General features: G+C 41.3%; 1 protein-coding gene across 1 annotated transcript; it reads left to right on the top strand.

Moving 5' to 3' along the window:
* The first annotated feature begins 1,302 nt into the window (after nt 1-1,302).
* Nucleotides 1,303-26,156, top strand: yjefn3 (YjeF N-terminal domain containing 3). The gene is made up of 6 exons (XM_004067592.5): nt 1,303-1,552; nt 10,325-10,433; nt 19,511-19,621; nt 22,606-22,719; nt 23,683-23,833; nt 24,016-26,156. The coding sequence occupies exons 1-6, from the start codon at nt 1,491-1,493 to the stop codon at nt 24,210-24,212; spliced, it is 744 nt and encodes a 247-aa protein (XP_004067640.1). The 5' UTR covers nt 1,303-1,490; the 3' UTR covers nt 24,213-26,156.
* Nucleotides 26,157-27,196: the final 1,040 nt, after the last annotated feature.

Here is a 27,196-nt window from a genome sequence, read left to right as displayed (position 1 = left end):
CATTTTCACCAACAGAGTCTTTCAAAACCCCGTTGAGTGTAATAATTTAGAGCTGCCAGGACCCCCCAACACCCCCACAGCAGCAGATAGGGAACAATCGCCCGCCGGGGAATCTCATCCGCCCCACAGGCCAGGGCCAGCAGGTCCGCCACGGGGGCCTCCAAAGCCAGAGAGCAGGGGGGCATGGGGGGACAGAGAGTGCATGCTCCAGCCCAACCAGGAGAGCAGCCCCCAAGAGAATGCCAAGAGTGTACAAAGCAGTAATCAAATCACAAGGTGGCTACTTTGAAGAACCTATGACATATTTTCTGTTATTTCACACTTTTTTGTTATGTATTTAATTCCACATGTGTTCATTCATAGTTTTGATGCCTTCAGTGTGAATCTACAATTTATATAGTCATGAAAATAAAAAAAACTCTTTGAATGAGAAGGCGTGTCCAAACTTTTGGTCTGTACTATATGGATGTGGGTTTGTGTGCGTGTGTGTGTGTGTGTACGTTTTTGAGGGGTAAAGGGTGTGTGTACTAAAGGGGTGCAGTTAAAATTGGCGGGTAGGTCACTGACAGGACATCTCCTTCCTGCTGGCAGTGATGCCCAAGGACACCCCCCACCAAGGGTCCTTCGATCCTAAGATACAATTAAAATAGAGAGGGGAGCCGTTCCCATTCGACAACCAGGGGAGGGGGACCACCGCCAAGTGACTCCTCCCCCCAAGGTGCATCGCAGGCTGCCCCCCCCCCCCCCCCCCCCCCATCACCCTAATAAGTGATTATATGAGGAAGAGGGTAAATGGGGGACAGCTGGTAGACTGTCCCCGGGACACTTGGGAGGTTTGTCTGATAACATTTTATTTATACTCTGGGAGTCAATGACTTTAAAATGCTGCTGACTGTCACTGGCACTGACTGTTTGAATGTCATGAAAAATATCCTTTACACAATACTTTGGAGGTGACAGAAAATCAAATGGTTGCCAAACTGTTTTTTTCTTTTTACAGTTTCATAAGCACCTAATAATTAGTGCCAATCAAGTCCCGTGAGTGTGTGCGCGTTTGTGTGCGTGTAACTGCTCTCCAGACGTGTGTTGTCAGTGTGCAGACTACAGTGTGTGTATTCGTTGGAATTCTGGCGCGGATGACAGAATGCTCTCAGCCAATCAGATCCCGAGCCGTTCCCTGATGATCTGTCTCTGGCTGGGTCTCAGCTGTTCCGTTCTATTCCAGGCCGTTTGTTATCTCCGGGAGAGAACCGGGGACGCGGCGCGGCGGGGACACAGGCAGCGTGCGCGCGCAGTTCCTACGTGCACGCGCAGGGCGGCCGGTGATTTTCGTCCAGCGTCTGGGCCAATCAGAAGAGGAGAAACGCAGACAGAGGGAGCCCATTTTAGTCCTCCTGTTGGTTGATTAAGGTCCAGAGAAGCGGAGGCGGGTTTCTCCTCATCCGTTCGCCTGATTGTCGAGTCGTTCTGGGCGAAAACAGCGGAACAAGATGATGAACCACAGCTCAGCTGAAGGAGAGGCGGAAAACACCGAACCTCTGCGATACCTCAGGTAAGCACCTGCTATTCTGTTCTATTCTATTCTATTCTATTCTATTCTATTCTATTCTATTCTATTCTATTCTATTCTATTCTAGTCTAGTCTAGTCTAGTCTAGTCTGTTGTAGTCTGTTCATGCTACAGGCCAGTTTCAGATATAATCAGATCAAAAGAGGATTTGTTTCAGGTGCGTTCTCAGTCATTTCCCACATTTCCATCCATGTCAGCTTTATGCAGCATTGCTTTGAACTGAAGTTCTGTCAGCTGCATCTGTCTGAGCTGCTGCATGTTCTGTGGTGTGACCGCCTTTCTGTACATGCGTGGTCGTTGCAGCATGTTTAGACATTTACTGCTGCGGCTGTAAAAACTATGACTGTCCTGACCGTCTGTTATGATTGACATGCAGACTCAGTCAAACTTCATTTGCTGTCAGAAAGGCAGTGAACAAAAATCAGTGAGGGAAACACAAACGCAGTTTAGGACAGTTCCATGTGTTAGATGGTCACAAACCATTTCTAACAGGGATGCTATCATTTACTTATTACTCATAGTATTATTTCACTCTTATTTTTAGTTATTTCTGAGACTCGTCTGTTATCACAATAAATGCTAAAGAAAAATGGACAGAAACTTATAGTAACAGCTCTGTTGCTATGACAACAGGACATTGCATTAAGAGTGGGTTCTTGGGAGGAAAAAATAGCTTCTCTCTTCTTTTTTTTTCTGGAGAAATGAAATTTAGCTTTCAGTTTAAAAATGAACTAGGTTCAGCAGGTCCTGTTGTTCCATGGTTTCTGCAGACTTGGTCTGACTTGCTTAGAAATGTCACTTTGTTGTTTCCTGAGCAGAACCTTCGTCAGTTGTGTTACTCTTCCTGCATGACCACAAAGACAAACAAACATCTTTCTTCATTTAATCCAATAAGGATGTGACTCGTGCGGTTTTAGATCTTAATGTACCTCAGGTGCACTAGGATCCTAAACCAATTACACTTAAACTATGCCTCACTTTGACACTGAGATACATTAGGAAATCTGTCTTTTAGTGGGATCTAAAATGATGCAACATGAGCGTGTGTGGGTTTGTGTACGGGCCGTGCACCTAATGTCAAGTTATGCTTTATTGCATCAGCATGATCTGTGCCTCTCTATTTAAGTGGGAGGATACTCATCTATTTAGACGAGAGCCCTTATTCTTCTGCAATCGCATGAGATCTAAACATGAGAAGAAGTACATGAGTCACACATGGACAGAATAATACCTATTCATTCACAGAAAATAACCAGAGTTTGGCACCATCCCTCCATCCATCCATCCATCCATCCACGCTGGAGCCTGTTTTCGCTAACGCCGAGTGAAGACGAGATACACAAAACCACAATGACACACAATTCATACCTAAGGGACAATTTTAAAAAATCAACAAAGTTTACCACAAGAAAGTTTTTTTCTTTGAGTAAAAATGATCCATTCTCAACTTTTCCAACAGGAGCTTGGCTAAACCAATAACTTGATGCAAAAGCAGTGGTGGTTCTACACTGAATTACTCCCCTTCTTACCCCCCCCCCCCCCCCCCATGACGAGGTCGACGACCTTGTTTTAATGCAATTATAATTGAGAACTGGATACAAAAGAAGTTTAACACAATTCTGCAGAGCATAATAACAGTTATCAGAACAGAAGCATGGCAAAAATCTTCAAAAGTCTATGCAATGCTAAATCAATTTTTGACGTGTTTGATAGAAATTTAAAAATACGGTGTATGCACAACATGCACATCCGTCTTTGCAAAAGTTTGGATTTTGTTTTGTTTTTGTGGGAGAAACACAGACACACTGCCAAGGCTGACGCTAGGATGATGTCAGAAAATTGGCAGCACCCACAACGAGCGAGAGGCGGAGCCTCAGAGATCGAATCGTCTTAATATGGGGTAGGAAATGAACTGAGAAAATAACTCACATTTCATCAAAGAATTTGTTCTTTTGTGTGCCAAAGGTAATGTAATATATTATTATATATTATCAAATCATATTGTCTGCTATAAAAGTCTTATGGATAGCATGGTATAGGCCCTTTAAATCAAACACAATATTAAATAAAATAAATATTATAAAGCACACATTTTTTATCACACAAAGAACACATCAAAATAATCATAACACTATTGCTCTAAGAACAGAGAACTCCAACTAAAACCTAATTTTCCTGGCCTTTGTTGATACAAGCTCGTCAATAATATCATCATATGAAATCTTCTCCCCTGCCGAGGGATTGATGGGGATGATGATGCAACGTCTTCATCCTCACTATCAGATCTTTGCTCAGATAATAACTGTGGAAATATGTGATCAGAACAATCAGCTCATGTTTTTTGTATTCAATCCTGTCATTGGGACATTTTTAGTTATTGAACTATGTTTTGTCACCATAGAGTTGTAATAAATGGTAAATATTCATCTTTATAATGACAGATTTTATGAAAAATCCACTGCTTATTTATGTAACCCAACAAGATGGAAAGAAATAAAAAATAAACTTCAGACATGCAGGCTTACAGTCAGCCACTTTAACTGTTAAAGCCTCAGTTAACTAATGAAATGTTAATTCATAATTATTAAAGTTATGACTAATGTTATTGTGGCAGCAGCAGCATGCTGTATAACCATCACAGCTCATTCAACATTTATGAACTAATTATACAATAAAACCGTCGTGTTACAGCAGACACACGGGTCATGACATTTGCTGAGGGTTGCCACTAATGTTATATACAGCTGTCAATGCAGGTAACGGTAGAACAAAAGTTTTAGAAGAAAATAAAAGCTTATAAAATAAACAATAATGTCAGTTGCAACATTTGGTTGTCGACGTCATTGTGGCAGGTGGCAGAAAACGTGCATCCTGCCTGTTCATGTCTGTCTCTCTGGCGTTTGCATTTGGCGTTTGGCAATAAACCTTCTTACCGAAAGGCGCAGACTAAGCCACTTTTCACATTGGTGAGCTCACGTTTTTCTTTTTGTTCCCGTTTTACATTTGGCCATTTCACACAAAGATTTACAAAAAAAACCATGAATTTTACATACTTAAAATGTGGGTTAAAGATTGTCATAGTATGTCTGACATGTAACCCTTGTGCTGTCCTAGGCACTTTAACGTTGGGAGTTGGGTCATCTAGACCCACTAGACAGTGCTCTGAACCTTTTTTCTTCAATGATTTGTGATCTTCACTGGTGTCCATGGATTACATGAAATCTTTCCACCTTTATCCACCTTTGTCATGGTAGGGAGAACACGTCAATGGAAGGGGGGGTCATCTAAGATAACACAAGGGTTAATGTGACAAAGATCCTTTGTATACAGGCTGCACTGCACCATTGCAGCTCTGCTTTCTCACATGCGGAAGTAAACTAGTAACGCTGATCACCACGATGTCTGCCTTTATTCAGAGCGTTGGACACATCCCTCTGATCCATCAGGTCGCTAAACTAGAATCTATTGCTGAGGTTCTGCAGAACTATGGCCCACATTGCTGAAAGCATTTTGGCTGATGCTCCATGCATTAGCCGCTGTGCAGCTGCACTGCTTCACTCGTTCTTATCTGAGCTACAAAGCACAACAATCCGCATTTTTACATGATACTGACAGCAACATGGCACAGAGTTTTGGTTCTGTACCTATCCCAAGCAAAAACTACCGTAAGTAGTTTATGTCTCACAACAACAAAACAAGCTGCTTCTTGCTAACACCATGTAGTTTTATTTGTGTGGTGCAGAGCTGCTCAGAGAGGCTCCGTGTTCTCTGCTGCCAACTAGCGGTTGGGGGTTCAAGAGGACAACAAGAGTCGGACGCTGAAGGACGCTCGTAAAGAAACATTGTCCTGACAGCATTTTGAATCGATACAAGTATTGCCATATGAACTATCGCCAAATCAATTTTTCTAATACCCCTAATGGACATTGGAGGATATTGAAGGATAGGCATTCAATAAACTTCATATGCTTCTGCCTCTAATTAGTTTTTGGTTTTTTGCTTATATCGTATAATATGTAAAGAATACAAATGGTACCAATAAAGGAGAGAGAAAAAAGACGAAGACATGGATGTAGATTTGGAGCAAAGCAAAATGAGAGAAAGAAGGTAAAAAAAAAGTCTACCTGGGAATTGTTTATTTTTGATTAACGTATAACCTGACAATAAAAAAACAGGAGGGATAGTGATGCTTGTCATCAACAGATGGTGTAATCCTCTGTGATATTCACTCCTGCTATGTGTTGCTAGTGTGTGCCTAGTTCCCCTCAGGGGCACTAAACTTTAATTTCAGTTCACCTCAGTCTACTCACTCAGAAAACATGTTACCTTGTAGAATAGTTGAGGTTCTTCCCTAACAATACTAGTGACCATTATCTCTGTTCTCCTGTGTTGTTTAGCAAATTCTAATTCTGCAGTATGTGTGTGTGTGTCTGAGGGCAAACCGGCGTGTTGTGTTTACGGAAAAACAGCTTCCAGAGAAAGTTAGCGAAACTTCATTAGAGGTGTTTCAGAAATTAGAAATATCATGCATTGCAACACAGGCTGCACGGTGGCGCAGTGGTTTGCGCTCTTGCCTCACAGCAAGAAGGCCCCTGGTTCAAGTCCCAGCTGGGGGACCTGAAAAACAACATCAATGGGGGACCTTTCTGTGTGGAGTTTGCATGTTCTCCCCGTGCATATGTGGGGTTTCTCCGGGATCTCCATGCTTCTAAATTGTCCCTAGGTGTGAGTGTGAGACTGAAGGGGTGTGTGATTGTGGACATTCTACCCTGCGACAGACTGGCGACCTGTCCAGGGTGTCCCCTGCCTTTGCCCACAAGTGGCCAGGATAGGCTCCAGCATCCCCGTGACCCCGAAAGGGAATAAACGGAATAGAAAATGAAAAAAAAAAATCATTGAATGAATATGTTGCACCACACTGCACTGCTACAGGGGCTAACACCCACAGGACTTTGTTTTACCCTCATTGGTCTCTCTTCCGCCTTCTCATTTACTCAGTTTTCCTAATCAAGACACTATATCTTTTGCAATACATTTGAACATACAAGCCCCAGCTTTAAATCCTCAATATTATAATGATTTATTATTTTCTTTAGTCTTCTTGATTAATTTTTTAAAGGGTCTTTAGATTTTCCAAAGTAACAAATTAACGTCACTAAATAGAATAAAACGTCTTTTTACTTTTTATGTTACAAACAGGAAACAAGCAAAACCAACAAGTTATACTTTAAACTTTTTTTTTCCAAGTCCTTTTTAAAGAGGGTCTATATCATAATTTTCTTAAGCCTATCAGAGTAAACTATATCCATAAATATGATAATATTTTACTTTTGGTACACTAAAGAACGATTTTTTAAGGAAATATGAGTTACTTTCAAAGCATATTTTCCTACCTGGAAGTAAGACGACTTGATCTCTGAGGCTCCGCCTTTCTCACTTTGTGGGTGCCGCCCTTTCATGACGTCATCCTAGAGCCGGCCTCCGCAGTGTGCCTTGCCCACGAAAACCAACATATCCAAATTTTTGCAAATATGGATGTGCATATCGTGCATAGAAAATGAAAGAAAGGGGATGTGTTAGCCTGGGGGCGGAGCCTGCCGGCAGACTTCCTGGAAGGGGCTGTTCCTCACTTTGTGACATCACAATGTGATAACCCGCTTCTTTTTGTGGGTTGGGAGGGGCTGGTGCTGAGAGGAACACTCGGAAATGTGTGAGCGGATCAAAATACCGCTTTGGATTTTTTTGCATGAGGAATGAACATTATTATACAGGTTGATGTCCAGGTGTATCCAAAGAAATATAAATCCATACCCAAACAAAAGACACTCGAGTAGGAGCTGTCTACGGCTGCTCAGCTTCAACAACAGGAGTTTTTTTTCCTTCAGATACTTCCAGACTCTGAAAAAAACAACATAAGGTGACACACAGAAATACCATGACTCTCATGGGTACGTGGGGTATTACAGATCAAATGGGAAACAAGCAAGAATCAGATCCAGATCATTTCACAAAGCCAAAGAGTCGACTTTCTATGTAGAATTGCTACAATTGGTTCATGCCTGAGCCCTAAACATGTCAACCCAAACCAGGGCTTCTCTGACTCAGGTTAATGTTTATTCATTCATTCATTCATCTTCTTTACCGTTTATTCCCTATCGGGGTCACGGGGTTGCCGGAGCCTATCCCGGCCACTTGGGGGTAGGCAAGGGATGCCCTGGACTGGTCGCCAGTCTGTCGCAGGGTAGAATATCCTCAATCACACATCCATTCACTCTCACACTCACACCTATGGACAATTTAGAGTTGCCAATCAACCAATGTAGCATGTTTTTGGACGGTGGGAGGAAGCTGGAGATCCCGGAGAGAACCCACGCATGCACGGGGAGAACATGCAAACTCCACACAGAAAGGTCCCCCATTGATGTTGTGTTTTTTTTTTTTTCATGAACCGGGGGCCTTCTTGCTGTGAGGCAAGAGCGCTAACCACTGCGCCACCGTGCAGGTTAATGTTTAGTGGATTTAAAAACACGTTTGATTTTTCAAAACTAATTTGTTTAAAACTATAACAAGCACAACCAAAGCACGTTTTTTAAAAAGCCACAAAGAAGTCATCTCTCCTCAATAATGGAAGCTTCTGAGTGATCTACAGACCCAGAAGATTCTGTCAATGATAACCCTTCATTGGTCTCTGGCACCACTATTTTCCAACCTACATAAAGCATGACCTGTTTTAACATGCTTCCCTTTCAAAGGTCAAAAATGTATGAATAATGTCTTACTCAAGTAAAACTAATTTGGCTCAATGGGACAAATGCAGGATTGTAAACAGAGAAAATCTGAGGACTAAAATGAACTTTCTAAAGATCCGTTTCTCACAGTGACTCAGGAAACATCCCTGAGGTGAGCTGTGGGTGACAGCTGCTGTCACTAAACTGGCATGGGTAAATGCCAAGATCCCCACATGGAGACACCGGTTTGCTCGCACACGCACACACACACACACACACACACACATGCACGTACACGCATGCACACGCATGCACACACACATCCACGCTGCAGACTTAGAACAGAGAATAATGTAACTGTCTGTGCTCATTTCTGCAGCCTTTTTATAGTTACAAATTCTGAATGTTAAGATAGTTACATTAATGAATTAGTTTGCACAAAAAAACTTGGCCTATCTTCTGCCCTTCCTTTTTCATTTTTACAAATTAGGAAGAGTGGAGTCCTAATTATCAGACAAGACCAACAATACTAAAATACAAAGACAATGAAAGGACAAAATGTAACTAAAAATACAATTGCTGCTTAAATAAGACAAAAATAGCAAAGTGTCATTCATAATCTGGCTTATTAGGATGGTGAACAAAAATTCATGAAAGTTGTGACTGAACTGTTACTGTCACTTACAGTAGTTTACTTTTCTTTAATGTTATAATCTAACCACAGGTTCCTACCCAAAAATCAGAAAAGGTCATTCCGACTGTCTCTCGCAAAGTCCAGCTGTTGACGGCAACTACCAAAGACAAGCTTGTTCCCAAAACAGGATCAGTTTCTTCAGTAATGGGAACTGGTTTGGTTTTCTGACTTCAGACTTGGAGCATCAAACCACACGCTGCAAAAACTGTTGCTGACAAAAGTGGAAGTACGGCGGATTTGTTTTGAACGCCTGAAACAGAGGCTCTATCAAGTGGGAGAAGAGATTCTTCTACTGAGATATTCCAGCGCAGCTCACAAAACATCTGCCCCACTGCATTACAAACATTTTTGCAGCTTAATTTAGTTGCACTTTCAAATAAAGTCAACTTCCAAAGGAGATGCTAAAATGGAAGTTTTTGTTAAATATATTCTGGCTTTTTGTAAAGGGAGGAGGCCAAATTACCCAATTTAAATTGAAAATGAATTTGGTGTGAAAAACCTGTTAGATCCTTTAGCCTAGCCTGGAGCCCTCCTCCCCTCTTGCCCCTCCCGTATGGTCGTCCCCGGGGCCCTCTCCTCGGGTTAGCCCTGTCAGTGTTGGGGCCTCCCTGGGTGGCTGTGGTCCCGGGGGCAAACAATGAGTTGTTGTTCTGGGGGAGTGAAACGGTTGGTTGGTTTGGCAGTGTCCATCAGTGCATGGGAGTTTTGCACTCACTGCTGAAAAAAAAAACGTTTTATGCTCATATTGTTGCTTTTCCTGTGGACTTTTAGATTTCTGTGGGGAGGATTTCCAACTCATTTTTCTGGAAATAATTGATAAAAAATGTTTTTGCGTTTCCACCTTAAATGTGTTTTTAAGGAACACCACTAGGTGTCTGTAGAGAGATAGAGATTCTAAGTGGAGGTCCGTACAGAACTTTCTGTTTAACTCTGTTGCTTTGTGTTAACAGATAATGTCTGCATCATCCTTTTCAGTTTCTTTAATGTCTTTTTAACTAAAAGGTCTTATTTTTCCTAAAACAATGGACCACATGTTATAAAAGCAGTTCATGCTTGATGCCTCTCTGTTAGATTCCACACAATCTTTTCATGGTCTGACATTAAGAATCTTGTTGTCTGTATGCTCTTTGCGTGGTAGTGTAGACAGTTTATCTTTAAATTATGGTAACAATTGCAACATAAAATGTGAGCCTATGGTATGAAAAGATTTTTGCTGCTGTTTATTTATAAACCAACCACTTTTCTGCTCAGGCAGCTTCACCTGTGTCAGAGAAAGTTTGTTCTCTTAGACTTCCACAGGTAATAATGATGTACTCTGCTCTGTTTCTGTCAGCAAAGGAGAAGCAGCAGCGATCGAAGCAGAACTACTGAGGGACTATAGGTTTGGACAGCAGCAGCTGATCGAGCTTTGGGGACAAGCGTGTGCTCTGGCCATAGCTAAGGTCTGGACCTCCTCTCATTTCTTCTTAATAATAAAAACTAAAAAACAGTGAAAGGTGAGACGTGTATTACGCATCATCGAATCCACCTTCATTCATTGGGTGATATCAATCTGTGCAATCACGGGGATCATCCAGTTTCACAGGTATGAATGTCTGTTTTCATTGAAGAGCCACTTTTTAAGAGAGATCATTCTGTGGATTTTTCTGTTGTACCATTTAAAGTCAAACCAAGCATCACAAGCTGTGTTTCCATCACACATATGTTCAAAACTTTATTTGAAATTCAAAAAATGTTGAAAAAACACAATTTTACAATAACACTGTTTCCATAAATTATAATAATGTGATTAAAACCAAATTCAACTCACAGGATAATTCATTCAAAAGCACGGATGTGAACAATACTTTGATTTACTGCAGATACATTTACATTTTTGCCACTAGCGCTCAAAAGGAGCCGTTGGCGTCTTCTTCAGGCCATGGAGTGGCGAGCTCCTTACATGTGGGAGGGGCTACAGATGAAGCCATTTTGGAAAATGGTGGTTGGTGATTTTCCAAAGGAGCTGTGGATCCAAGAATTCCACACTACACGCTCCACTTTTGATGATTCGTGTGATGCTGTGGGACGTCCGCTGTGCAGCTCCCAAGGCAGCCAGTTCCTACCAAGAAGCACATTGCCATCCGGTCGTTGGTCACATGACTCATTTCATTAAGAAAAAAAAAGTGTATCATTATTGCAAATCCAATTTTCTCAGTCAATGGAAACGCAGCTAGTGTCCTTTCTACTTTTTCACATTTAAACATGAAGTATTGGTGTCCGTGAAACCAGGGTTCGACTCCGGGCTGCTCCCTGTTCCCTTCTCTACTTCTGTGCCGGTCCCAAGCCCGGTTGCTTTGAGAGGGTTGCGTCAGAAAGGGCATCCGGCTTAAAACATTGCCAAGTTTACCATGCGACTCGTTCGCTGTGGCGACCCCTGATGGGAAAAGCCAAAAGGGAAACAAACAGTGTGTTTCTAGCGTGTATAAATTGTTCTAAAAAATGTTATTTTTGTGCTTTCTTTTGCTTTTCTTGTGTTGCTTTACTCTTGCATTATAGAACGATCAACTGTTAAATTTTCCATCCCCAAAACATGTAAAAAAGCTTCTACAACATCCAACTCAGTGGTTCTTCAAAAGCTCATATAAAGACACTTCATGCTATCATTTTGAAGCTGCAGTAGTCATTTTAGAGCAGCTCACCTTAGGGCACGACACCTGAGCACACCGCATGGAGGGGCCTGTTTTTCCAACAGCAGCTCTTCTCTCTGGTGTGGCTGCAGTTTTTCTGAGCTGTGGTCTGGATTCTGTTAAACTGAGACAAGAATTGAGTCAGTGGACAGCTGGGAGCAACACGCTGACCTAAGCACCGGCTTAGCTGTGTTTGGTGAATCAGCATCCAAGTTACCAGATACAAGAAATCCTGCTTTTGCTGTTTGAAAGAGGAATGACTAAACATGAAGAGCAGAAGCCCAAATGAGCAGTTTAAAAGCAACACCAATAGGAGAAAGTAATAACCTCAGCCTTAACTATCAATAAAAAAGCAGGAGCAAATCAAGTTGTGTTGGAGCCTGAGTAAAACTAAATGTTCCCCCTGTAGAGCGAGTTATTAAATCCACCACATGCACTTCCCCTGTAGTATCATTTCCTCTTCTAACCTCAAGCTTGGTCTTCATCATCAGACCAACAGCTTAGATTTACTAGACAAACATGGTCTGTATGCTGGAGATCACGGCTGCCCGAACCAAACCATTTACATGACATCACAGCTATTTAGGGGAAAATTACTGTAGAAGGAGATGCAGACAGTGCACTTTCACTAATTTCATTGCCAGCTTGTGGTTTTTGGCTACCAAACAAACAAGAACATGCACAGATTCTCATACCTACACCTGTGGTTACAAGATGAATGATAGGTTTTCTGTAAGTAATCTCGGTAATGTACCAGAGAGTGGCCGCAACAACCAGCTCCAGACAGTGTTTCTCTATCAGTCTCAGGCCTTCCCAACACCTAAAACACTAGCAAGCAACAGCATGCAAGAAGTTAGTCTGTAATTCAAATGAGGCGCTGGACTGTAGTTTGGTTTCATTAAATAAACATTAAAACCTAGACAAAACAATAAAAACGCCCCTCTTAGAGGTAAGATCGGGCCTAAAAAAATCCAGCCCGACCCGACACCGGCCCGCGGGCATTAAAGCCGAACCGGACCTGAACCCGACCAATTAACTTGATTTGCAGGCCCGAGCCCGAAGCAAACCCGAAATTTCCATTTATCCCATAGTATTTTTGGCAGAAAAAAAAGCAAGATTTCGGTTCGTACGGTAACCGTTCTGACATACAGCATTGATAAAGAGCTGTTTGACAACCGCCAGCCTAAGGAGCTTCTTTTCAGCCATTACAATATATTTATTAAAAAAGTCAGCGAGAGAGAAGCCAGGCCCGACCCGACCCGAATGTAATGATTGTCACTTAGTGCCCGACCCGACCCGGTTCTGACTCGGGCTTAAGATCTTACCTCTAGCCCCTCTCACCCTCCGCGGGTGGTTTCTCCTCCAAGCTGGGGTCCTCTACCAGAGGCCTGGGAGCTTGAGGGTCCTGCAGTATCTTAGCTGTTCCTAGCACTGCACTTTTCTGGACTGAGAGGTCTGAGGTCTTTCCAGGTATCTGTTGTAGCCACTCCTCCAGCTTGGGGGTTACTGCCCCGAGTGCTCCAATTACCACAGGCACCACTGTCACCTTCACTTTCCAGGCTTTCTCCAGTTCTTCTATGAGTCCCTGGTATTTCTCCAGTTTCTCATGTTCCTTCATCCTGAGCTTCCCATCGCTTGGCACTGCCACATCCACCACAACGGCTTTCCTCTGTTCTTTATCCACCACTACAATGTCTGGTTGGTTCGCCATTACCATCCTATCAGTCTGGATCTGGAAGTCCCACAGGATCTTTGCCCTCTCAATCTCTACCACCTTCGGAGGTGTTTCCCATTTTGACCTTGGGGTTTCCAGTCCATATTCTGCACACATGTTCCTGTATATTATTCCAGCCACTTGATTGTGGCGCTCCATGTATGCTTTCCCTGCCAGCATCTTACATCCTGCAGTTATGTGCTGGATTGTGTCAGGCGCCTCTTTGCACAGTCTACACCTTGGGTCTTGTCTGGTGTGGTAGATCTACACCTTGGGTCTTGTCTGGTGTGGTAGATCTACACCTTGGGTCTTGTCTGGTGTGGTAGATCTGAGCCTCTATCGCTCTGGTGCTCAGGGCTTGTTCCTGAGCTACCAGGATCAGCGCTTCAGTGCTGCCCTGTAGGCCAGCCCTTTCTAGCCATTGGTAGGACTTCTTGATATCAGCCACTTCAGTTATGGTCCGGTGGTACATCCCATGCAGGGGTTTGTCCTCCCATGAGGATCTGTCCTCCAGCACTGTATCCTCTGCTCTCCATTGCCTGAACAAAAGTAATGGCACACTCATCCAAATGGTCAAAATCAGGTGTCCTAATCTCTTGCCCTGGCCACAGGTGTATCAAATCAAGCACTCAGGTATCCAGACTGTTTTTACAAACATTTTTGAAAGAATCGGCCGTTCTCAGGAGTTCAGTGAATTCCAGCTTGGAACTGTCATTGGACGCCACCTGTTCAACAAATCTAGTGGTGAAATTTCCTCACTCTGAAATATTCCACAGTCAACTGTCAGCTCTATCAGAACAAAGTGGAAGACTTTGGGAACAACAGCAACTCAAAAACCAAGTGGTAGACCCCATAAAGTGATGGAGAGGGTTTAGAGGATGCTGAAGCTTATAGTGCAAAGAGGTCACGGACTTTCTGCACAGTCATTTGCTACAGAACTCCAAACTTCATTTGGACTTCAGATTAGTCCAAGTACAGCACTCAGAGAGCTTCATAGAATGGGTTTCCATGTCAGAGCAGCTGCAACCAAGCCACACATCACCAAGTGCAAAGTGTTGATGCAGTGGTGTAAAGCACGCCACCACTGGACTCTAGAGCACTGGAGACACCTTCTCTGGAGTGATGAATCACACTTTACCATCTGGTAAACTAATGGACCAGTATGGGATTGGAGGTTGCCAGGACAACGGTACATCTGGGACTGCATTGTGCTGAGAGTGAAATTTGGTGGAGGAGGAATTATGGTGTGGGGTTGTTCTTCAGGACTTGGACTTGGTCCCTTTGTTCCAGTGAAAGGAACTCTGGATGCTTCAGGATACCAGAACATTTTGGACAATTCCATGCTCCCAACCTTGTGGGAACACTTTGGAGCGGCCCCTTCCTCTTCCAGCATGACTGTACACCAGAGCACAAAGCAAGGTCTATGAAGACATGGAGGACAGAGTCTGGTGTGGATGAACTGGATTGGTCTGCACAGAGTCCTGACCTGAAGCCCATAAAACAGCTTTGGGATGAATTAGAGCAGAGACTGAGATCCAGGCCTTCTCCACCAACATCAGTGTGTGACCTCATCAATGCTGTTTGGAAGAATGGTCACAAATTCCTAGAAACACTCCTCAACCTTGTGGACAGACTTCCTAGAAGAGTTGAAGCTGCAAAAGGTGGACCAGGATCATATTGAACTCTATGGGTTAGGAATGGATGGGACTTCAGTTCATATGTGAGTCAAGGCAGGTTAGACAATACTTTGGTGTGCATGTGTGTGCATGCGTGTGTGTATATATTGCAGTGATGATCACAGACACATAGGGCCTGCTGTCAGGTGTGGCAGTGCGGGGAGTTGTCCCTTTGCCTGTCTGGGTGGATTTGGGTTGATTGTGGGTGTTTTGCCTTTGTGTTTTGTTGTCTGGCTGTTCTTCTGTGTTTTGCTCTTGGTTGTTTTATCCTGTTGTGTTGTTGATTTCTGCATCATGGGTGAGAGGGAGGGAGAGGATGACCCCCTGTGATGTTAAACGCATGGCGTTCTTAAAAATAAAGCCAGAGTTCTTCAAACTGCTCCTCTCAGCCACAGAACAACAACAACAGCGTTCCAAAAATATACCATTTTTTTACATCTACATCCACCATCAATAGAGGGTACAGAACAAACCTTTTCCAATGGCAGACTGCAGTGAAAAATACAGATGGTTGAATCAGTTTAGAGCTACTCATTTAACTGAAAGTAATGCACATCATCTCATCGCTGGTGGATAGGAATCCATGTAAAATGTACGGTGGCCGACAGGGCTCACACTACATACAAAAGAAACAACGCAACGGCATTACACAACAACGCAACACAACAACATAAACCGCAGCACAACGGAAATGATGGAAACAGAGAAAATGAGGACTTTTTTTTCCTACCGGCGGAAAAAAATCAATTCAGTTTCAAACAATTCGTTGCTCCTGAGAGCTACGTGATATTTGGACTAGATTAAGGTGTTTTCTTACTAGATAACATAAATTATTACAAATACACGTTTGTCTAAAAATATAAATTTACCCAGCTCTCCACATAGGGACATCTGCATCTAACGCTCTTTGTCTTTTTTTTTTATTACGAATTTTAAGTTGTAAATTTACAAGATAAAAATCTCGTTAATTTACAAGTTTTTATCTTATGAATTTACGACTTGAAATATGGGATTGGGCAACTATACATTAAACATTGTCCATATAACCTAACCTGACAGAATCAAACGTAAAAGGATTTATGCTAGAGTAACAAGCAAACATATGTTTTACATGCAACTGGAATTGTCACTTTAAAAAGTTATAATAAAAAAAATAATGAGTTATTTAACATTAAGGAGTAGGTAAAGTTATTTTTCATTACATTTAGTTACATGTATAAGTTATATCTGTCCCTTTGAGGACAGACACTATGCTAATGTGGCCCTCGGTAAAAATGAGTTTGACACCCCTGGTCTAGTGGGTCTAGATGACCCAACTCCCAACGTTAAGTGCGTAGGATAGCACAAGGGTTAATGGAGGAAGAAAGGATTGAAGTGGACAGCTGCACACCAACGCCGTCGGAGACAGCTTCATCGGGCTGCAGAGATCCTGCAAACCACCATCAATAAATAAAACATTAATGAATCATAAATCAAACAAATGAGCTTCCAAACATTTGGAACATTGTCAATAAACGTTCAGCTCACCTGTTCAACTAAGTTTAGTCTGTCTGCTCTGCTGCAGCGCGGCGTTCACTTGCTGCTCTGTATGCTCACCTCCACTTTAATCTCGTAAAATTACGAGTTTTGTTTCTCGTAAATTTACAGTTGAAAATCTCGTAATTTGACTCTTTTTTTTTGGCGGCCCTAAAACTCTGTTGTACCGAATAGTTTGAAACTGAATTGTTTTTTTTCCGCTGGTAGGAAAAAAAAGTCCTCATTTCCTCTTTTTCCGTCATTTCCGTTGTGCTGCGGTTTACGTCGTTGTGTTGCGGGTAATGTTGTGCTTCGGATAATGCAGTTGCGTTGTTTCTTTTGTGTGTGAGCTCTGTCGGCCACCGTAAAAATGCATTTATAACAATAAAAAATTGGGTCAAACTATGCAGTCAGGAATTTGCCTCACAAGAAAAACATTTTGTGAAATGTTATTTTCATGAAACAATTAGCCACATAGCAATCAAATAATCAGAGCTGATGTCTGCAGTAACCTCATCGCATGACTAATGAATAACTGTTTTAGCATGATTTAAAAAATTAAAAAAATTAATCGTCAACTTTTCTAGTCTTTGATGGCATCGGATCAAAAAGGTGCCTGAAATTTTTCTGTGCCTTCAGTGAGTCAATGTTTTCAGTAACAGTGAAACGGGCTCTCCTCAGAAATCACATTTGAACTCAGATTTACTGCTTTAGTTGAATCAAATCAACAACAACAAAATTAAAAAATACACAAATCCTCCGAAAAATATTAGTTCAGACCTACTTGTGTGTGTCCATGTGTGTGTGTGCGTGTAGGTGTGTGTATGTATGTCTGGGTGTGTGTTTGTGAGTGTGTGTACATGTGGGTGGGTGTTTATCACGCTATCTGTTGAAGGAAATTCTTACCTGATTGTTTTCCATGATTCTGATATTTTGTGTGGTTTTATACGTGAATCACACATGCAGTGTTGCTTAAGTGTTTGGTCTCTTATCAGCAGTGGCTTGAGGTCATTACCTGCTGTTGCTTCATTACTGCCACACTACATTTACGCTGCAGCATTTCTATGAAATCCTAGAACTTGATCACAGACTCAGTAAATGTAAAGGTTTTATGCGTTTGGTGCTCATTTCCATGGATTCGTTTGGGTTAGCTTACTTGTGTAGTTGAATCTTCTTGGTATATGTTTATGACCACATTCAGCTGCCCGAGCTTCAAAATAAAAAGCTTTTTTATTTGTTGTCCCATAATCTGAATCTTTACTGCTTTAACTTGGCAATCATCAGCCGTTTCTGTCCTCCATGTCCTCAGTTTTTCGTGATGATTCTAAGCAAAGTTTTTATGTTGCAAATGATGATTTCTAAGAAATTGATGAAACAACTATTTCTTGTTTTGGCATCATATCAAATGTAATGACTTTTATATACATAAAAACATTTCAACATCAAACTAATATTCCCATCAAATTGATATTCATAAACACGAGCCAGCTAAAGCAAATAAAGTAGATTAAAAGTAAATATACTAAAATATTAGAGACATTTTTTCCTTTGTATTATTATTCACTTCTTTTTTTCATTGTTAGTTTTCTTCAACTTGTTTTGTCCAACAACTGAGCGAACAGATGAGAGCTGAAGGCCTTTTGTTAGTAAAGTTATTCACCTCTTAAAATCTAATTGTATGCTTGTGAGTCAGGGAAAACTGGTCAGTCATTGTAAAACTGACATTCTTTATTTCTCATTTGTTCTCTTTTAATGCCTTACAGTTTCCTCGCTAAATTGCAGTTCAGCTTTTGCTGATTTTTCCTGTTGATTTACAAGCTTTTTTTTTACAGCACACTGTGTTCTGCAACCTGATTGGCTGTAGATCTTGTCAGTCAATCTCTTCCATGTCGCGTCTCCTGTGCAGAATGTGTTCCGTTTGTTTTCATTCTCTAATCTTGGACTTATTTTTCTATGAAGGTTTGAACTTTGAGAGTTTAAACCAGAGAGAAAAGTGTGAAAATGTTCATTTCTGTCTGAGAAAAGTGGATAAAGTGTGCAGTGAGGAGTTTTACAGCCTTAAAACATCTGGAATCCTATTATGCGGATCATTCGCAGGTTAATTATGGGACGTACTGTAACCCCCGTGATAAACTAGGGAACTCTGTATGTTATCTTTCATATGTAAATAGTTGGTTTTGCAATATGCACTGTTTTTTACTTTGTAGTGGATGAACGGGGGTATAAAGTCCCAAACTTATTGTTCTGACCCACATTTTTGGACTCAAATAAACAAGATTTCTGCCTAAACCTTCAAAAGCTTTTTCTGGAATTCCTTAGAGTCATTGGCCTTGACCATATCAGATGATAAATTCATCACATTGAATGATTCAGTAAGGCAAAATTTAACAGTACAGCTAAGGAAAATTCCATTGTGGGCCATTTACTGCTGCAGGGGTTGGTGGAAAATCTGCAGGCTAAAAAGAGGAACCTGTTTGGACTGTCAGGGTCTTTGGAAGCAAATGCCTGTTTGGTTGAAAACAGATGTGTGGGATTGACAAGGGACTGCAGGAACAACACAGAGAAGATGCCAGCAGCTCACTCCAGTTGGGACAGAAAGTGGGTTATTTAAGGAACCATCTCTCAAAGAGGATGCTGGTATTTTTTCCTCTGCACTCAAGGTTATTTACCAGAGCCTTCTGTCACTATGAAAAGGATAGTTATCTTATGATATAGCTGGCCTACAGGTACAGATAGCGTAAACCTGCACTGAATGGGAGGAATAAATTGGAGTCACACTAACACACATTACTGGAAAGCTATGTTCCTCCTCCCTTATTGTTTTCCATTGATGACATTTTTTATTAAATGTCCCATTTGATCTGTTTGTCATTTTTCAGGTTTAGTACTTCACTTAATGTTGCTCTTGGAACACTGTATTTTGTTTTTTCACACTTTCTTTTCAGGCTTACCCTCTCAGTTCTCTCACAAAGAAGCAGCCGACAGTGCTGGTGATCTGCGGTCCAGAACAAAAAGGCTCCATTGGTCTTGTTTGTGCACGACACCTGCGCATGTTTGTAAGTAAAACGCACCGTAGGTGAAGGTGAATCATAACTATCCAGCTCAAATGGAAAAAAAGTGACTCTCCCTTGTGTTGCACTAACAGGCAGGAGTGTTTTCAGGCCCTCATGTGTTACAGAGTTTCATTCAGCTCCTGCAGACGTCTCAGGGCAGTTATCACATTACCTTCTCTGCAAGACTACTCAGACAGGCATGATATCATGCTATTGTCACTCCCGTTAAGGCTGCCTTCAACCCGCTTTGCCTCCGCAGCCGCAGTGTGATGTCATGACCATTATGTCTGCCACACACTTACTGCATATCCAGTTTTAAGAAGAGTAACTCAAACACTACAGATCGACTGCAGTGGAGGAAAAGGACTGGGTCAATCTTTGGATTTGAATGGAAACACGTTTTACCACATGTGTTCTACACGCCACATTAACAAGCGTGTTAATAGTTTAGACTAAAACTATGTTTGAGCAGACTGTGTTTGTGAAGTCTGATGTCTCCCAGTATAGTCTTCCTCTTTTCAGGCTTAGTTTTCCACTCAGTTTTCAAGCCAAAAACCAGGTCAGAGACTAAAGTGTCTGAACCTTTCCTAAGGAAATTCACACAGACTGACTTCTACTACATGCAGCTTTAGTTTCTAATGACTTTACCCCATGTCCTTTTATTTTTTGACTTGTACTGACAAATTTATATCATTGAGAAATTTTTCCAAATAAATAAAGTCTCACTTTGCTGATTTTTAAATGGACTACAAAGCACACCACAGCAACTGGGACCACACTCATCTGAGTTTGATGTAATCTGAGAAACCAAAATGCTTACTTTGGACAAAAGATGCCTTTCCCTGCACTGGCATGCATGTTTTTAAAGAGCAATACAATCCCTGTCAGCAAGACGACACACAGGCACAAGCATGAGAAGCAGACTTGAACAGCCCTGAAGCTGTGGTGCAGATCTGTAAAGGGCATCAGAGTGCAGATATGATTGATTAGCCACAGGGCAAACTTTTTCTTCATGTTAACATGAAGAAAAAGTCCTTTCTACACCTTTGGTTTAGGGAGAGAACATCATGGACTACTGAAAAAAAATAAAGGTTTAAAAAACTTCAGGAGACAAAAAAATAAATATCTCAAGGTCTTGGTTCTGGGGTTTTGTTTGTATCAAAATGTGTCACATGATGGTTAGGCAGCATGTTCCATAAACCATCACTTCATATAAGTATGATAATGTACTCAACATTACATGATTATCTGGTTTTCTCCTTGTTTTTATGAACATGGGAAAATGAGGCTTGTTTAAATGAATGTTCCAGATCTCATATGACTATTTTAAAAAGTAAAACAGCAGCAAAGTATCACAGTCCAGGAGGATAAAGTGTTACCCAACAAGATGTTGGTATTATCATCAAAAAGGCCCACAAGGACATGCTCTTTTGGTTGAATTATTTTTAAATGTCATTTTTAAAACACTACAGCTAAATAACTTTTCTGCTTTAACCCATAAGAACCCAGACCCATTTTTCCTAAAAAAGTAAATCATGTAGAATACTCCACAAACAAAGTGGACCACTAAACACATGTCTGATATTTTTCTGTTACACTGATGTCACCATGGTTTCTTACGGGTTAAGATCTTAAAGACCCACTCCAATAAAAAAACTGTGTTTTTGGTGTTTTTAACATGATCTTGTAGCATTTTTCTCATCATGGAGAGATGTGTAAAAAAAAATTAAGATTAAAGTTGTTTCTGAGTATTTCTTTATTCTAATTGCGTAGGATTAGGACCAGATTAAAACCAGATGTTTGAAAAAGCACAGACATATGACCCAACTACTGCCGTGGGCGGGCCAAAGTCTTGTTTTCTCTGCTACAATTCTAGATCCATGAACGTCTTTGTTTTCCTTGTCTGAACTGAAATCTGGGTCTAAACTGGACGACTGAATAGCTAAAACATTCCTCAACATTTTTGTTGCACTGGTAATGTTAGGCAAAGGTTATGAGGGGCTGTAAGCTAGCAGGACAGTGTGTAAACAAAGGGATGATGGGAAACAAGGACAGACTCACTCTGTGCCAACATTCCTACCTACCGAGACGAATTACTGATGAACTCCTGCCACTCTGCAAAAACTATTTCCTAGAAAACAACAGAGGTTTCTTTTTCTTTTAGCTAAAAAACGGCATCATCATACTTAAAAGACTACTGTGAACACTTTGACATTAGATAAACAGAGTCAGACTTCAATAAAAAAAATCTGAATCTGACCTTTCCACATGGTTTTTTAGAACTACTGGCTCAACAAGGAAAATAAATCACGAAGTGGAAGAGGTAGAATGTACTGTTTGCCCACATATTTTACTTATAACTATACTTAGTTTCATCACTATAGACCAGGGCTGACCAACCCTGGTCCTTAACCCTCCCTGTGTTCCAGCTCTCCCTGCACTGCCTGATGCTGACTACCTAAACCAGGTGTGTTCAGTCCATCAGGATGTGGAATCACTTGGGTCAGCCAATCAGCAGCGAGCTGCTCAGGGAGGACTGGATGACAGGGGGGGTTGTGGCTCTTGAGGACCAGCCCTGCAATAGATAATTACATTTTTAAAAGATATATAAAGAAGAATTGAACACAATCCAACCTGGAAGCAGACAGACTGCAGGCACATGGTGGTGTTGCAGGTTTTGTGGCTGTGTAAAGGTCATAGGTCACAGGTACTTCCTGTTGTGTTTCACAAACCTCTCAGGCTGCACAGATCTGAATTTCTACCCTTTTAGTGCCGGGGAAATGTTTTTTATTCAGAAAGCAGACTATAGAAACTACACTTTCACACAATCAACAGCATTCTCACTCATCCCCAACCTCAAGTTAAATCTGCATGACCAAATTCTGCCAGCTGTGAGACCTTTTTAATGTACCTAACCTTTTTCTCCTGGTCATTCCTCTTTCTTGTGTATCATTTTTCAAAATTGCCTTATTCCTTCTCTGATGCAGAATTTTGAGCCGACCGTCTACCACCCGAAACATTCTCCGCACAGTCTGCACCAGGACTTCACAGTGCAGTGTGAGAAGATGGACATCCCCTTCCTCTCATATCTTCCCACAGAGGTCAGCCACATTTTAAATGAGCGACACACTTGGAGGGGGCCTAGCTGCAGACGAGATGGTGTCCAGACATCACTAGCCAAAAGCAGAAATTCTACAAGATTTCACTTTACTACTTACTTTACTACTTTTTAATATGAATCAACGGTTTAGTGTGCGAGATACTAATCGCTTGATTCCTATCTAAAAGGATATTAACAAAAAGGTTCCGATTTGTAAACCCAGCAGGAGGCTGGAGCTTTAGCTCCAGTGTTTACGTACTTTGTCGTGGAGTAAAGTGGCTTTGCTTACAGGCGCAAAGCCACTTTTCTCCGCGGATCAGCTGATTCCCATTGATTGTGTAATGAGTTACGGTATGGCGAACAGCATAGTAGATTTTAAAAGAGACATCTCTGGTGTTAAAGATTGAAATGGAAAAAGGACAAAATTGTTGGGGTCGCCTGTTAAATTAGTCTTTTTCGACCAAAAAAAAGAGAGTATTTTTTGACTGAAATGGGGTTGGGGACAGAATGGGGACTTCCAGATGTGGCTTATTATATCTGGGCACCATTTTGTTGTCTGTAGCAAGTTCCCACTGGACCAATTCAGCTATGATGCTATTCGCTGCACAGCTTTTCCTATAGGTACAGCAAAATCTGCTGCCTATCAGTTCCACTCAGCAGCAAAGCAAGGCTCTGTGCTAAAGCAACGCAATTTGGAAACTAGCACAGCTGTAGAACATTTAATACACCTTATCTACTAGCTACCATGCAGTAGCTCTAGAGAAGACTAGTTCATTATACAGCCTTAGAGGCAAATGTTTCTAAACAATCTGCAATCTGCAGAAGTTTTTTGTTTAGGATGAGCCGGCCTTCATTGCCTGAATAGGTGAAGTTCCAGAGGCAAAACAAAACACAATCTTACTCACACAGCTGAGTTTAGGATGCAAATGTTCTATGACATTAATGCTGAGATGTTTTCTTTCAGGTGCAGCTCATAAATGATGCCTATAACCTAGTAATTGATGCCATGCTGGGCCCTGAAGCAGACTGTTCCAACATTAAGGAACCATACTCTGGCATTCTTGTTACCCTGAAGCAAGTCAGGATCCCCATTGCCAGTGTGGATGTGCCTTCAGGTAAGGGTCAAAGTGCACAAATGAACCCTGAGGCAGGTGGGTGATAAAATGGTGAAAAAGGAGCCCCATTCAAAGAGAAAAAAAATTATTTGTGAGGAAGCATACAGAGGGCCAATGTCACAATTTATATATTGTACTTCATAAAGGAAGACATGTTAAAAATACTCTTACTTTTTTGGCAGGCTGGGATGCAGAAGAAGCAAACCAAGATGGCATAAACCCCGATGCCCTCATCTCACTGATGGCACCAAAGAAATGTGCTAGTGCTTTTCTTGGAAAGCATTTTTTGGTTGGACGTTTCCTGCCCTATGACATTCAGAAAAAATACGAGCTCAATCTCCCAGACTTCCCTGGTACAGACTTCTTGGTCAAATTGTAACTCTAAAACATGAGTGGTGTGGCCACTGGACCCTTGTTGGTTTTATATACATTGTTACTGTTGGTTATTAATGTCCATATTTTAGTTGTTTAGATCTAGATTCAATTTAGGCAAATGTGTAGCTGAGGTACCACAGAAAGAGAATAATTAGAAACCGGGTCATGGGAGATGACTTCTAAGAAAAAGCCACGAGGAGTCCGCTGGTAAAAGGTGTAGCATTGGTTTTCCCAAGAAAGATTCCTTTTCCATAACGCTATTAGCTGGAATGTTTTTTTTCTTATAAGAATTATTATTGTTTACCTTGAATTGACCTCACTCCATGAGTTGGCTTCTGAAGATGACAAGGGGTTACTTTGCAATAAAAAAATTCTTGTTTAAATGAGTTGCTGTTTTTGGTTGACGACATCTTTTTCCCTGCAATTACCTAAATTAAAAAAGAAAAAGGTCCATCCTCGTCCACAAAATCAAGCTTTCGTTTAAATTAGTAGAAGTATAACTATTCATTTGAACAATGGTTCGATTTGTATCAAAATTTGTAGCTGATGATCCAATTCATAGTCAATATTGGTTCATTTTGAACAATGCGATTTAATCTGATTCATTGACATAAACGGATCCAGATCATCTTTATCCAAACTTCCAGCAGTGAGACTCAGACAGAAATTCCTGCTACTGAACAGTGAAGTTTTCCAAATTCTTGAAATTTCTTCCAGATCTTCAAGTATAAATGAAATCTGTGTCCAAACAAACAAGTAAACTAGAATGAATGTCAAATCCATTCACATGTTAGTTTCCTAAAGTTCACCACTGTTGTTTTTCCACATCCAAAGAATCCAAAGGGAACATTCTTAGAACATTCTAGACACTGGATGGTCACATGACTTTATTCAAAGTCTGTCCACACATTGGACTGGAATGATGGATGATCAGTTTTTATGACATCATGTGTTGTCTGCTGTGATAATACTTGGACGTTTTTACGTTATAGTAAAAAATCTACTGTACCAGCAAGGCCAAGTGGGCCCCATATGGTATAAAAGTGGGCAGAAAATGTGGGCCCCGATTGGGTTTGTCTGCACTTTCTGTGGTGGCCCTACCTGTGTTTGCCCACATTGGCTTAAGTTAGTCGAGTCACTCAGTGGACTGGTGTGCTACGCCAGCCAGGCGCCCGGTGGGGAGCGCAGCGGACTCCACTTCCCAGGAGCCTTGCTGGCTGGGTTATAATTGATTAATTTCATTTTCAAACGATTTAATAGATATAGATTGAATTGATTAACAACTTGCCTCAGACAGATCGATCTGGTTGGATTGTAGGAATACAGCTCTAGAAAACCGTCTCTTCTGAATGCTTTTTAAAAAATCTTAAGACCAACTAAGAACAAATTTAGACAATGCAGATTTATCAAAGGCACAATCCTGCATATTTCCTCTTTTCAACACTAGATAAAGTTACTAACAAGGAAAATAAGAGACACGAGAAAAAACAAGGTAAAAATATTCCAACCTATGTGTGATGGGCGCCAGCACAACCCAATGGAGACACAGCTCATTCACTAAGATTTAAATCAGTATTTTCTTTGCGTGACATCAGAAATTTGTTTTGTTTGAAATTATTTGGACAACAATAATGAGGAATGGACAACAGGGAATGGACGGCTCTATAGGCTGTGACATCATGGAGAAATGGAACTTTCTTTTCCTTTGTGTTAAGTTAGTGGATGTGTTTTCACCCCGAGTGTAGTGTTTATGATGTGAACTGATCCCCTACAATACATGTTCCAAGGTGAGCCCTTGAAGCTGTATGGGAGGATTTATTTTTTGTTAGGTTGCTGATTATGTATGTGTAAGTTTAGATTAAGTTGACCTCTTTTAGGGGCCCAGTCATTGCTCAGTATTTTCTGAATATTTTTGGAAATAAAATATAGTATGCGCTTCTGTCTTTTACTGCTTCATACTGTGTTTTTTTTAAACTGTCTCCTTTATGCTCGTCAGATTTGGACTAAAACAAGAGGCATCACCTGCACTTATGTCCAGGGAATATTGGATAACCCTATATGATTACTAATTTTAGATCCCTATGGACCAGAGCTGGTAAATTTCGAGTGATCCCCTGCTGCTCTGGAGAAAATAAGTCCTGGAAAATGACACAGGTTTTTGGATTTTGGCTAAAAACGGCATTATTATATTTGAGAGACCATTTGACCATCAGATTGGGACTTTAAGCTTTTTACAGCTTTTAGTTCTAATTTTCACCCCTTATATCTTTTTACTTAGTCAGATAATGTTCACATTGAAATGAGGTATTCCTTTTTAACTAGAATAAAAATTCAATTAAACTGTCTTTTAAAACATCACTTGGCTCCACTCTTTCAAATGTTGATAACTAATTTTACTCAAGTACTTCTGTGCAAAGCTGGTAGAAGTCAGAACTCCATCTCCCACTCTGATCATCTGCGGGAACCATCTCCAGAGTTCTAAACACACTACATTTCCCAGCAACCCCAGCGTTCAGTTTCTGAGTGCTGCACACCTGACTCTCATTCACCAAATGAATCACAGTTCACTTAAGCTCTGCACTGAGCCTCACTCAGTACAAAGTATTGTTTGTGTCACTCTGCCTGCATTACCAAGCATTATATCCAGACCTGATCTTCAGATTTCCTGACCCTGTTTTGTCTCTGACTCCATTTGTCTGCAACCTGCCCCGAATCTCGCCTGGATCCTGACTACTCATGTCTCTTCTCTGATGCTCCCATGCTCGTCGTGATTGACTCCTGCCTGTCTGACCCTGATTTAGCTTTGTGGACTTTTAGCTGAGCAAATAAACCTGCTGCATTTGGATCCAGCCGTCTGCCTGTACTGTGACAAAAACACTGGACTTGTACTAATACTTTACTCTACAAGCAAACGATTGTTCAAGAGCCAGAGAACTGTCAAGTTCAAGTCTGGGCTCTTTGCCTTCAGTGCATTGCTGTACAACCAGC

Source organism: Oryzias latipes, chromosome 4 (assembly GCF_053564925.1).
Source record: "Oryzias latipes strain Hd-rR chromosome 4, Olatipes_Hd-rR_3.1".
In the NCBI taxonomy this organism is placed as follows: Eukaryota; Metazoa; Chordata; class Actinopteri; order Beloniformes; family Adrianichthyidae; genus Oryzias; species Oryzias latipes.
Note: the sequence above shows the minus strand (reverse complement) of the source record. Positions and strands in the feature narration are given on the sequence as shown.